Here is a 12641-nt window from a genome sequence, read left to right as displayed (position 1 = left end):
CACCCAGGGCTTCCACGCTCCCCTCCCGCGCAGCAGCACGCGTTGGTGCCTGCTGCATCTTGTACGGGTGCTCCGCTTGTTGCACTTCGATCCGCTCGCTTCAGGAGAGCTGGGCACCTTCTGCGATGGTGGGAGGTGTGTTCCCAGGTGGTGGGGCTGGTGGGATGCGGGTCGGTGGCCGTGACGTCCTGTGCCCTCTGCTTCAGCAAAGCTCTGCCAGCGCGGGTGAGTCCTGGTGCGTGGGGACTCCGCTACCTCGCAGGGCCTGACGCCGCGCACAAGCCAAGGATTGTTGACCCTTCAGACACGGGCACGTTGTCCTTCTCCTTCAGCAAGATGCTTGACCTCGAAATGTGTTTCTAGAAGTTCTCGCCCCTTTGAGAAGGGCTTGTTAAATAAGCAAATGGTTACTGCCTGGCTAACGTGGGATCCTGCTCTACAAAGTGATCGCTTCTGATCATCTCCTGAAGATGTTTCTTCCACTGTCAGCGCGTTGTTGCCCTCCTTTGGCTGGATCCCTGCTGCCTCTGGATGGGGTGAGGACCCCCCAGCCACGTCAGACCCGGCTGTCCCGGCCATCACCTGGGAGGGGATGCTCCAGCAGAGGCCAGGAGCAGGTAACTGCGGCTCTTCTCGCCAAGCAAGCGAGCATGTGCCTCTGGCTTGCTGTTTTCCATGAGACAACTGGGCAAAGGGTCCCTTCGGTTCTTTGTAGGACAAATATCCCTCACAGAGCACTTGCACGGGGAGGGAGAGGAGGCTTCCCAGTAACTGTTTGCTCCATGACGTCTAAGCCTCGTCAAGGTCTGTCCCTCCACGCTCTGGGCTTGCTGCCTGCAAAGCCACGTCGCCTGTCCCAGAGCAGATGTTGCGGTTTTGAGACCACACGCAGGAGCAGCAGCGTTGGGTCCAAAGGGTCCCAAAGAGCCGTCTGGCCCGAGGGGGTTGTTCCCCATGCCCTCAGCCCCACGGAGCTGCTGCTCCCCTATTTCTCATCCCAAGGAGCCAAACTGCTTGCCTGGAGCATTCCCTCCTCCCCGAGTCTGGGCAGGGGCTGAAAGTGTTCCCAAACAGCAGTTTCTCCTCCATGGAAACTTCTGGAAGCGCAGTGTAGGCTGGCTTGTTTTTTCCTAAGAGCTTGTTATTTTAAAGCACTTATCTGTACCTAAACTCGTCTATATCTGAGACAGGCGGCAGAGGCAGGAGGGGAGCGACCGCTGCCAGGAGAGAATTGCTGTCCTGAAGGCGCAGACTTGCAGCGGTCCCCACGTACAGCTGTTCAAACAAGGCTGGAGACCTCAGGAGGGTGAAGCGACGGTTCCTCGCCAGCATCTCTTACACCGTTTTAGGTGGTTTTTAGGTGATCAGCCGTCAGGCTGAGCTGCTCGCTGCAGTCAGGCAGGGGCTGGCTTGCTCAGACCGGAGCTTTCCCTGGCATGGGGACAGCAGCCGGGATATCAGCGCTGCTGGTGCTGCTCCTGCCCCAAAAACCTCCGCTTGCCCGCCTGCCACATCACCGCCTGGTGTTGACTGTGGCCAGGGTCCAGCTTTCCCCTCCTGTTTCCGCAGGCCGGGTCAGGCACGCTGACCTGGGAGGCGAGAGGAAAGGGAAGAGGGCAGCGGTGGGTCCTGGGCACCCCTGTGCCCTGCAGGGGGACGTGTCAGCTCTGCCCCTTCTGCCACTGAAGTTTTCCATGGCTGCTGCCCGCCCTCCCTTGGGAGCAGGAGGCACCGCTGGGCAGTGGCAGTGCGGTGGAAGAGGGCCTGGGTGCTTCCCAGTACCCCAAATGAGGCAAAAATGTTACAAAAGAAAAAAAAACACCAAACCACCCTCTCCCTAGGGGCACTGGCTAATAGCAAACGCGCTTGCCCTGGTGCAAGAGCAGGGTTAACAGGGATGTCTGGAAACTGGAAACTCCGCGCACGAAACCAGCTGGGGCTGTCGCAGCGTGACCTCTGAGGACAGCTCAGAGGACGGAGCCTGTTGGGGCCGGAGCGGCGCTGATGACACCAGCGCAGGCACTGCGTGCGTAGGGTGTGTTTATGAGGCTAAGCCCTTCTTCCTGCCCTGGTGATGAGCAGAAAGTGCTGCAGCTTCAGCTGGGGCGAGGGGGACCTAAATCTGGGGATGGGGGAGAGAGGGACACGGTGTGCAGGGGGAACGGGAGTGGTGGTGTGGTGTCACCTGCCCCGAAGGCAGCCGCACAGCATCTCCACCGGCGTGGTGAGCGCTGGTCCCCTTTGTTCCGCCAGGCAGCCCCATCCCAGGGCTGGGGACGGGCAGGACGCGGCCACCAGCTGGGGCACGGGGCTGGTGCCTCTCGGCTGGGGGCTCGCCGGGGACACTGACCCCACAGCAGGGCTGGTGTCCAAAATGCTCAGCCTTTGGGGTGGAACCGCATCCCCCTGCTAGCCCCTGGGTGGAGGGGAGATGTGCGCCCGTGGGGTAAGCGTGGAGGCGAAGGGGAAACCTGCCCCTACCCCGTGGGCATCGCCTTATTCCCTGCAACACCATGCGGAGCTCGAGGCTGGGCACCTTATCTCAACCCGAGCAGCGATAGCAGCCTGAGTGATGGAAACTACGTGGCACACGGAAAGAGAAATTTTGTGGGGAGGGGGGAGGCTGCCCATGTTTGCCTTTAGTGTTTGCTTTCAGGGCGATGCTGCATAGGGGGCTGGGGAAAGCCTCCAGAGGGCTGTGGGGAAAATAAAACAAGGAGCAAACCGCACTCGCCCCTCGGATGCTCGCGGCTAAGCACTGGCACCCATCCCGGGGGGGGAGCACGGCCAGATTTTAGAAAGGACGGGCCCTGGATGCAGCTACCAGCTCCCAGAGCGATGGTAAATATTTAAGCGGTGTCCGGGAGCTGGCTGCGGCCAGCCCTTCCCCGCGTGTGACCCAGCATGCCACACGTCCCCAGCGTGCTGGTGCAGGGGCAAGCAGCAGTGACCCCATGATGAGGCAGTTTGGGGGTGGAAAGAGGAATTTTGGGGCTGGGAGGGGCGCGGATGCTGCTGCGATAACCTTTCCCTCCGCTCTGTGTCACGCATTGGGCGCGGGTGCTGGTCACTGCCGGGGAGGTGGCTCTGGGACGGAGGGGTGGTGGCTTTGGGTGCCCGGGGACGGCCAGGAGCCCTACTGGGGACACGGCAGGGTGGCAGCAGCAGCAGCCACGGCTCGCTTTCCCTGTGCTGGCAGCGTAGCCGCTTTCTGGAGCGCCCGGCCGTGCCCAGCGTGCAGGGGGCCAGCAGATGAGAGAAGACTTCCCTAGAGCTGCTTCAAGTGGAGACTTCCCCAGCTGTCCCAAAGCTGACGCGTTTCAGAAGCAAAACAAGCCCTGTCCTTCAACCCCCGGCCCCAGATCCAGGCCCTTCCCGGGTGCCCCCTGGCCAAGGACCTGGCAGGAGCCGCGCGACCCCTTGGGAGAAACGTGCAGCTCGAGGCGCCGCGGTGCCCAACCCGCTGTGCCGCTGTGTGGGTACGGCGATGCCCTGTGTGCCAAAGCGCAGCCCGCAGGGATATGGACACGGCCATCGCGCCCCGCTGGAGGCCGTTCTCCTCCGAGCGCTGACGCTCGCCTGCTGTGGTGTCAGCGCTTTGGATGCTCAGGCCTCTCGCGCTCCGGCTGAGGAGTCCCCCAAAGGGTGGGGAGCAGCGGGGCGGCCGAGCACGCCGCTCAGGGTGGAGGGCGGCCAGGGCCACCTGGCAGCTCCAGCGGATCAGATGAGGTTTTTGGAGACCTCCTTCTTCAGCTCTCGCTGTGGACACCACCGTGTCATCTCCCCATCCTGTTCCCGTTTCTTTTTCCATCTCCCCCTTCCCCTGCCCGACCCCTTGCTCCCACGAGGAGTTTTGGGTTTGCAGCTGTGCTTTCACGCGAGGACGTGCTTCACCAGCAATCCTTCTTTTCTTTATCCCCCCCAAAGCCCCTTTTGTCCCCGCTCCCCATTTCTTCCCTCGACCGCTGGGCAGCCAGCGTCTGTAGGTGACAGCGGTGAACGCTTCAGTCTGCCCAGGAAAACTGCCTGCTCACCTCCAGTCCCCCTTGGTGTGCCAGAGGGAGATAAGGGAAATAAAAACAAATTGAGCCTGCTGGCCCCGGGGAAAAATCCCTGCTGCAGTGAAAACAAAGCGGCGCGGGGGTCACGACGAGTTCAGGTGGCGCGAGCCCCGCAAGCCTCCCCCGAGGCCGAGCAAGCTCGGGGCGCGCCGTCCAGCCCCAAAGCAAGGGAAGGCAGCACGAGGCGGTGGGCAGGAGGGGTTTTATTGCACCAAAACCGAAGCAGGGCTGTCGTGCGTGGAGGTGGATGGCCACCGGCGGGTCCTCGCCCAGGTGTGCCACCTTTCCTCCCCCGTTCCCCCCCCCCACCAGAATGGGGACAGTGATGGTTTGAGTGCCAGCCTTTTAACGCTTTCTTGGCTTTCTTCTCTGATTTTTCACCACTCCCCTTCCCTGTTTTTTCCATCCCGGCCAAGCGTGGTGTTGCATTAAGCCTCGGCACACAGCATGGGGACTGTCCGCGGGGCAGGGAAGGGACATCCCAGCCGCGGGACCCGCCAGCGAGGGGCTTGCAGTGCACAGGATCCGTCCCCTGCCTCTGTGGGGTGACGCTGGGTCGGTTCCCTGCCTCTGTGGTGTGACATGGGACGGCCGTTGCCTCTGCTAGCAGCTGCCACCTGTGCACAAGAAGATGCCTCCGGCCATGCCCACCACCGCCAAGACCCCCAGGGTCAGACCCAGCACCAGCGGGGCGCGCGACCGGCTGCTCTGCTTTCCTGCAAGAGGTGAGAGGAGGTGACAACGGCAGGCCACCCCGACCCCCTGCTCTCAAGGGACAAGCACTGGGAGCAGGGGGACAATCCCCGGCCACCCCTGTCATCCCCGGCACGGACCTGTCTCGGTGCTCTGAGCCCGCAGGATGTCCACGCAGGTGGTGTTGAGGAAATGCTGCAGGTCGTGGGTGGTCTGCGGGTACTTCGTCAGCTCCTGCTGGGCAAAGGAGGCCACCGCGTCCCTGCCGGGCCAGCGGCGCTCCCAGGTGGCGGTGGGGACGTGGAAGGTGAGGAAGGCCGTCCCGTTGAGGGAGACCTCGTAGAAGCTGCGGGCTGTGCCGTTGGGGAAGAGGTAGCAGCCCAGGCGGCAGCACAGGCTCTGCGTGTCTGCGGGAGGCAGGGGGGGCCGTGAGGATGGGAAGGGAGGCCATGAGGACGGGCAGGGGATCATAACCGCCCTCGCCGCCCCCAGCACCGAGCTGCCCTCCATGCACCAAGTTTGCACAGCCCCGTTTGCGGCCCCCCAGCACCCCCTCGCCCCGCCGCCGTGCCGCTCACAGTTGATGGGCCTCTCCTTGCTGAAGAACCACACCAGCTCGCTGAAGGAGGTCAGGTAGTTGCCCACCACGTCCCGCCGCCGCTCCCAGGCGGCCGGGGGCTCCAGCGGCAGCACCTGGGTGACGTTGCGGCCCTCCAGGAGGTGGCTGAGCCGCCCGCCCAGCGTGGCGTTGCCCCAGAAGACGGAGATGCCCTTGGACACCCGCGTCCACTGCAGCATGGTGAAGGCGAGCGGGGCTGCCGGGAGACGTCGGTGTCACCGCGGCCAGCGGTGGCTGGGTGACGCCAAGCCCGACGCTCGCCCGCCAGCCCGGCGGTGGCCCGCGTGGCCCCGTGCGGCCTTACCCGCGCCCTGCGCCCCGCAGCCCAGGGCCCCGCAGAGCAGCAGCAGCAGCAGCAGCCGCAGCATGGCGGGACTGGACGGGACGGGATGAGCGGGGACGGCGGCGGCGGGGGAATTTAGCGGGGCCGGGGAGGTGTGGCTGGAGGAGGAGGACGATGGTGGGAGTCTGGCCAAGGCGCTCCCATTTCCTTAGCCCGGGACAGCCGCACCCCTTCCCTGCCGGGCGCGACGGGGGGCCCGGGGGGGGTCGGGGGCGTTGGAGGGACTGGGAGGGACTGGGGGGAACCGGGCTGGTGGCACGGGTGCTTCTTGTAACAGCTGCAGAGCAGCCCGGTACGGGCATGGGAACTGCACGGCGGGCCGGTGCTGGCACGGTACGGCTTGGTACAGCACGGCGCGGCTCGGCACGGCTCGGTACAGCACGGCACGGCTCGGTACGGCTCGGCACGGCTCAGCATGGCTCGGTACGACATGGTACGGCTCGGTACGGCTCGGTACGGCTCCGTAAGGCTCAGTAGGGTTCGGTACGGCTCGGTACAGCTCAGCACGGCTCGGTACGGCTCGGTACAGCTCGGCACGGCTTGGCACGGCTCGGCACAGCTCGGTACGACGCGGTACGGCTCAGTATGGCTCGGTACGGCTCAACCCGGCTCGGCCCGGCCCGTCGGGCCCCCGATGGCCTTAACCCGGCTCGGCTCGGCCCGGCCCGGCCCGGCCCGGCTCGGCACGGCGCCAGGAGGGGGCGCGGCCACCCGCGGGCGTGTCCGGGCCGGGGGCGGGGCCACGCGGGGGCGGGGCGGCGGCGGCGCCGGTGCCGGGGAGCGCAGCGATGGCGGCGGCGGAGCTGGAGCGGCTGCGGATGGCGGGGGCCGGCATGGCCATCGCCGTGCTCACCAGCGGCGGCGACGCGCAAGGTGGGGCCCGCGGGGGGCCGGGGGGCCGCGGCCGAGCCCCCCCGTGGGCCGCGGGGATGCGGCGGGTCCAGAGTCCTCGGTGCCGCGGGGGCCTCTGGGACGCGCCACGGGGACACGGGACGCGGGGACACGGGATGTGGGGACACGGGATGTGGGGACACGGGATGTGGGGACACGGGACAAGGGGACGTGGGATGTGGGGACATGGGGGACACGGGATGTGGGGACATGGGACAAGGGATATGGGGACATGGGACATGGGGGACACGAGATATGGGGACATGGAACACAGGGGACAAGGGATATGGGGACATGGAACACGGGACACATGGGATACGGGACACGCGGGACACGTGGGATACGGGACATGGGGGACATGGGATATGGGGACATGAGGGACACGGGACACATGGGGACAGCCATGCCCCAGCAGGATGGAACTGTCGGGGGTCCTCTCCCGGCTGGAGGAGGGCCCCCTGTGGAGCCCCCCTGCCACGCACCACTGGTGGGGGTCCCCCTTGTGGAGCCCCCCCCAGTGCCGCTCGCTGTCACGTCTCCGCTCGGCAGGCATGAACGCCGCCGTCCGCGCCGTCACCCGCATGGGCATCTACGTGGGAGCCAAGGTCTTCCTCATCTACGAGGTTTGCCCACCCCCCGGAGCGTGCCCCCGGCTCCCCCAAAAGCCGCGTGGCCCCGTTTTCATTCATTTACCTGTTTGTTCTGCGCTCGGGGACCTCACCTCCGCGTCCCCGCAGGGCTACGAGGGGCTGGTGGAGGGAGGTGACAACATCAAGCAAGCCACCTGGCTCAGCGTCTCCAACATCATCCAGCTGGTAAGCCTCGCCCGGCGCCCCTAACCCTAACCCTAACCCGCGAGAGGAGCCGGGGGCCGTCACCCCGCCCCGCTGTCCCCCCTCCCGTGTCCCGTGTGTCCCCCCCTCCCCATCCCCGGCAGGGCGGCACGGTCATCGGCAGCGCCCGCTGCAAGGCCTTCACCACCCGGGAGGGCCGCCTGCGGGCCGCCCGCAACCTGGTGGAGCACGGCATCACCAACCTGTGCGTCATCGGCGGCGATGGCAGCCTGACGGGCGCCGACATCTTCCGCGCCGAGTGGGGCGGGCTGCTGGACGAGCTGCTGCGGGACGGTGCGTGGCGCCGGGGGGCGAGGGGGGGTCCCGCGGGGACGGGAGGTCGGAAGGGCTGCGGAGCTCAAAGCCCGGCGCTGTGGGGATCGGGGAGCAGGGCAGATCAGCGAGGAGGTGGCGAAGGCGAACGGGCGGCTGAACATCGTGGGGCTGGTGGGCTCCATCGACAACGACTTCTGCGGCACCGACATGACCATCGGCACCGACTCGGCGCTGCACCGCATCATGGAGGTGATCGACGCCATCACCACCACGGCGCAGAGGTGAGCGGGACGGGCTGCCCCTCGTCCCCGGCTGCCGGCACCCGTGGGTGCACGCCCAGCCTCCCTCCTCCTCCTCTTCCTCCCTTCGCTCTCCTTGCAGCCACCAGCGGACGTTCGTGCTGGAGGTGATGGGCCGGCACTGCGGGTGAGGACCACCGCGGGGGGCAGCTCTGCCACTGCTGCGTTTTGGGACCCTGGGGACATGCGGGTGCCAACGCCGCTCCCTGCAGGTACCTTGCGCTGGTGTCCGGGCTGGCCTCGGGGGCCGACTGGCTCTTCATCCCCGAATCCCCTCCGGAGGACGGCTGGGAGGACATGATGTGCGAGAGGCTCGGGGAGGTGAGAGGGGACCCGTCCCCTGCGACCCCCACTGGGGACCACAGGAAGGGTGCTCGGGGCAGGGACGGACCCAGATAACGCTAATGTTGCCGACGTGTGTTTTCCTTCCCCCGCCCCATGCCATGCCAGACGCGCAGCCGAGGGTCACGGCTCAACATCATCATTATCGCGGAGGGCGCCATCGACCGCAACGGCAAACCCATCTCCTCCAACTACGTGAAGGACGTAAGGCCCCGCTCCACCAGCACCCGCTCCCCCGGCTGTGGCCGGATCCTGCCCGGCCTGACAGCCTCTCTGCTCCGCAGCTGGTGGTGCAACGCCTGGGCTTCGACACGCGGGTCACCGTCCTGGGCCACGTGCAGCGCGGCGGGACGCCCTCAGCCTTCGACCGCGTGCTGGTGGGTCCTGGGCAGGGGGGGCTGCCGCGGGTGGGGGTCAGGAGCTCAGAAAAGGGCTGGGAGCACGGCAGAAGGGGGACCTAGGGGAACGCTGCCTGATGATAAGGATGTGCCAGCTTGGATCAAGCTGACACAGTCCCCCCAGGCGCAGCCGGGCAGAGCGATCGCCCCATTTCCCTTAATTTGCTGCGAAATCACCGCTTTTAAATAATTCAGTGGCTTCCCGGCCATAAATCGGAAACAATCAAGCAAGCCCCGCCGCTTGATTTCCAAGCACACGCACCCATAGCGAGGTGCAGGCATCGGCGAAGGTGGCCCCGGAGTGACGCCCCGATGGGTGTCCCCCCCCCCGCCCCAAAACCCTTTTCAGAGCAGCAAGATGGGGATGGAGGCGGTGATGGCGCTGCTGGAGGCCACCCCGGACACCCCCGCCTGCGTGGTGAGCCTGTCGGGGAACCAGTCCGTGCGGCTGCCCCTGATGGAGTGCGTCCAGGTGGTGAGTACACGGTGGCACCGGGGGTCCCCGGGGGTGTGGAGCCAGTGGTGGCACCGGCTTTGGCTCCCAGCCCTGGAAGGTTGGGGTGGGCGTTGGGGTCGTCCTGCTCCCATCACCCCAGGCACGGGCGTCACAGCGCTCATCTCTCCCCCAAGACGAAGGACGTGCAGAAGGCCATGGATGAGAAGAGGTTTGAGGAGGCGATCCAGCTCCGCGGGAGGTGAGGAGCGGGGTGGTGGCCACCACAGGGGACTGGGAGGTGTCCCCAGAGGGTCCCGCTGGGATGTGGGTTCTCCACACGAGCCACCGTTGTCCTTGCAGGAGCTTTGAAAACAACTGGAACATCTACAAGATGTTGGCACACCAGAAGCCAGCGCAGGAGAAGGTAAGGGAGAGTGGCGGGACGTCCCCTCCATCGTCACCTCCGGTTTCGAGGGGGACAGGCACGTGTGGTGGCCAAGCCGCCGTCCCCATTGTGCCACCGCCGTCCCCACAGAGCCCCTTCAGCTTGGCCATCCTGAACGTGGGTGCCCCCGCCGCCGGCATGAACGCGGCCGTCCGGTCGGCTGTGCGCATCAGCATCTGCCAGGGCCACACCGTCTACGCGGTGAATGACGGCTTCGAGGGCTTGGCCAAGGGACAGGTCAGCGCGCTGGCTCCGAAAGCCCCAAAGGGCTTGTGAGAGGGGTGGCCGGGCTGTCCCCAGCCCCAACAACGGGCGCTGCTTCTTGCAGATCCGCGAGGTGGGCTGGCACGACGTGGCGGGCTGGCTGGGACGCGGCGGGTCCATGCTGGGCACCAAGCGGTAAGTGGTCTGCGCGGGGGGACACTGCTGTCACCCGGCCTCTCGAGGACCTCGTGGTCCTCACCCCGCCATCCTTCCCCTCCGCAGCACTCTGCCCAAGACCTGCATGGAAAAGATCGTGGAGAACGTGCGGAAATTCAACATCCAGGCTCTGCTGGTCATCGGGGGGTTCGAGGTGCGGGGAGAGCCTTTGCCACGGGCTGGGGAGGGCAGGGCTTTGAAAGCGCCCCGCGGTGTCACCGGAGGGAGGTGGCATCTCCCGCGCCTCTGCGTGGGGACACGGAGGAGGGACGGGACCGGCCCCGGGCAATGGGGCGGTTTGGGACCCTGCTGACGGCCGTACCCGTGGCAGGCGTACGAGGGGGTGCTGCAGCTGGTGGAAGCCCGCGGGCAGTACGAGGAGCTGTGCATCATCATGTGCGTCATCCCCGCCACCATCAGCAACAACGTGCCCGGCACCGACTTCAGCCTGGGCTCGGACACGGCCGTCAACGCAGCCATGGAGGTGAGGGGCAGCGGCGAGGGGTCCCCCGCTCGTCCCCAGCGGGCTTTGCCCGTGTGACCCCGTCCCCGACTTTGTCCCGGCGCAGAGCTGTGACCGCATCAAGCAGTCGGCGTCGGGCACCAAGCGCCGCGTCTTCATCGTGGAGACCATGGGAGGCTACTGCGGGTACCTGTCCACCGTCACCGGCATCGCGGTGGGCGCCGACGCCGCCTACGTGTACGAAGACCCCTTCACCATCCACGACCTGAAGGTGAGCAGCCCCCGGGCTCCTGATGGCATCGCTGGGGTGAAAAAAAGGAAGGAAAACGGGGACGGGGCGGGCTCCGGAGGAGGTCTGGTGGGATCAGGGGGACGTGGGGTGGACGCAGGAGGCCCGGGACGTGCCGGTGGTTTGTCTCGCAGGCCAACGTGGAGCACTTGACTGACAAAATGAAGACGGACATCCAGAGAGGGCTGGTGCTGCGGTAGGTCGGGGGGTCCCCCGGGGCACAGGGACACCCTGGGGACGCCAAGTGAAGGAGCGGCCCCCCCCACCCCTTCCCGCTGCTCCCCCAGCAACGAGAAGTGTCACGAGCACTACACCACCGAGTTCCTCTACAACCTCTACTCCTCCGAGGGCAAAGGGATCTTCGACTGCAGGATCAACGTCCTGGGTCACCTCCAGCAGGTACTACAGGGACAGGAGGGCCACCAGCACCGTGCCACGTGCCACGGGGGCTTGACATCAGCGTTTCTTTGCACCCAGGGCGGGGCCCCGACCCCCTTTGACCGCAACTATGGGACCAAGCTGGGGGTGAAGGCTGTGCTGTGGATGTCGGAGAAGCTGCAGGAGGTCTACCGCAAGGGTGAGCCAAGGGTCGGGGGGACACCGGTGGCACTGGGCAGCTCGGCCGCTGTCCCCACTGCGAGGTGACCGCGGCCGGCCGCGTTCCCCCCAGGGCGTGTGTTTGCTAACTCGGCCGACTCCGCCTGCGTGATTGGACTGAGGAAGAAGGTGGTGGCCTTCAGCCCCGTGACGGAGCTCAAGAAAGTGACGGATTTCGAGTAAGTCCGCGTCCCCTGTCCGTGGGGACCTTCCCGATGCTGGTGGTGAGGGCCACCATCCCCGGGGGCCACTGGAGAGCCGTGTCCCCCCTCGTAGGCACCGGCTGCCCCAGGAGCAGTGGTGGCTGAACCTGCGGCTGATGCTGAAGATGCTGGCCAACTACCAGATCAGCCTGACCGAGTACATCTCGGGGAAGATGGAGCACGTCACCCGGCGCACGCTCAGCATCGAGAAGGGCTTCTAGGGGCTGTCCCCGAGCGCTTCCTCCCCAAACCCTGCCTGAAGTCACTGGTCCAAGGGCTGGGCCCTGCGCAGACGTGGGCAAGGAGGCTTCCCTGAGCCCAGCCGCGCAGCCCAGCCCCGTAATCATCCTCTTCTAGTTTATTCCTGTTATTTAATGATGGGGTTATCCTGATTCCTTCTTCCGTGGCTTGACCGCCCCAACCAAGTGCTGCTTTTAGCTGAGCACGCTCGGCGCAGGAGGGGAGCAGAGGAGCAGGTGCCGCTGTGCCGGAGCGGGCAGGGGATGGCCCTGGGGGCTTCCTCTGCCCGGTGAGGCCCCCGGCTCCATCCCCCCAAGTCGTTTCGGCACAGAGGTCCCGGCAAGCCCCTGTCCCCAGCCACCTTGCATGACGCTTGGCTGTGACCACCACCACCGCGTGGCCCTGGGGCTGTTGCCCGTCATCTCACCGCCGCTCCGTGACCCCGCCGCGTCTTGTGCCATCACGGCGTCGCTCGCGTCTTAGAGATAAAACCCGCTGGAGCCAAAGCTGCGTCGCCGGCGTGGTCACTGGGCGCCGCGTCCCCGCGGGGAGGACCGGGGCCGATCGTCCCCGTGGGGTGGGCATCGGGGTGGGGAGACAGTCCCGCGCTGAGGCTGGTTGCTGGGGAGCGGGCGTGAGAAAGCTGAGCTGCAGACGACGTGCCAGAGCCAGATTAACGCCGGGACGGGAGGTTTCCCTGGTGTGTGCATCCCAAGCAGGGGTCCTGGGAGAGCGGGACCCTGGGCGGTCTCTCCCATGCACGGGTCCCTCCAGCGGGTGCAAAGTCAACATC

The 12641-nt window shown here is 66.2% G+C and overlaps 2 protein-coding genes across 2 annotated transcripts; one reads left to right on the top strand and one right to left on the bottom strand.

The window, feature by feature from the left end:
- Window positions 1-4247: 4247 nt before the first annotated feature.
- On the bottom strand, window positions 4248-6282 carry PROCR (protein C receptor). The gene is made up of 4 exons (XM_080603665.1): window positions 5678-6282; window positions 5333-5569; window positions 4895-5161; window positions 4248-4777 (listed from the first exon to the last, which is right to left on the bottom strand). The coding sequence occupies exons 1-4, from the start codon at window positions 5739-5741 to the stop codon at window positions 4665-4667; spliced, it is 681 nt and encodes a 226-aa protein (XP_080459791.1). The 5' UTR covers window positions 5742-6282; the 3' UTR covers window positions 4248-4664.
- Window positions 6283-6430: 148 nt separating this feature from the next.
- On the top strand, window positions 6431-12354 carry PFKL (phosphofructokinase, liver type). The gene is made up of 22 exons (XM_080603656.1): window positions 6431-6589; window positions 7157-7230; window positions 7345-7422; window positions 7545-7734; window positions 7832-7997; window positions 8098-8142; window positions 8228-8336; window positions 8466-8561; window positions 8642-8734; window positions 9105-9230; window positions 9386-9450; window positions 9552-9615; window positions 9727-9873; window positions 9965-10035; window positions 10123-10210; window positions 10388-10540; window positions 10626-10790; window positions 10943-11004; window positions 11096-11207; window positions 11286-11385; window positions 11479-11584; window positions 11682-12354. The coding sequence occupies exons 1-22, from the start codon at window positions 6505-6507 to the stop codon at window positions 11827-11829; spliced, it is 2343 nt and encodes a 780-aa protein (XP_080459782.1). The 5' UTR covers window positions 6431-6504; the 3' UTR covers window positions 11830-12354.
- The last annotated feature ends 287 nt before the right edge of the window (window positions 12355-12641 follow it).

Source organism: Anser brachyrhynchus (assembly GCF_964034855.1).
Source record: "Anser brachyrhynchus genome assembly, chromosome: 9".
NCBI lineage: Eukaryota > Metazoa > Chordata > Aves > Anseriformes > Anatidae > Anser > Anser brachyrhynchus.
Note: the sequence above shows the minus strand (reverse complement) of the source record. Positions and strands in the feature narration are given on the sequence as shown.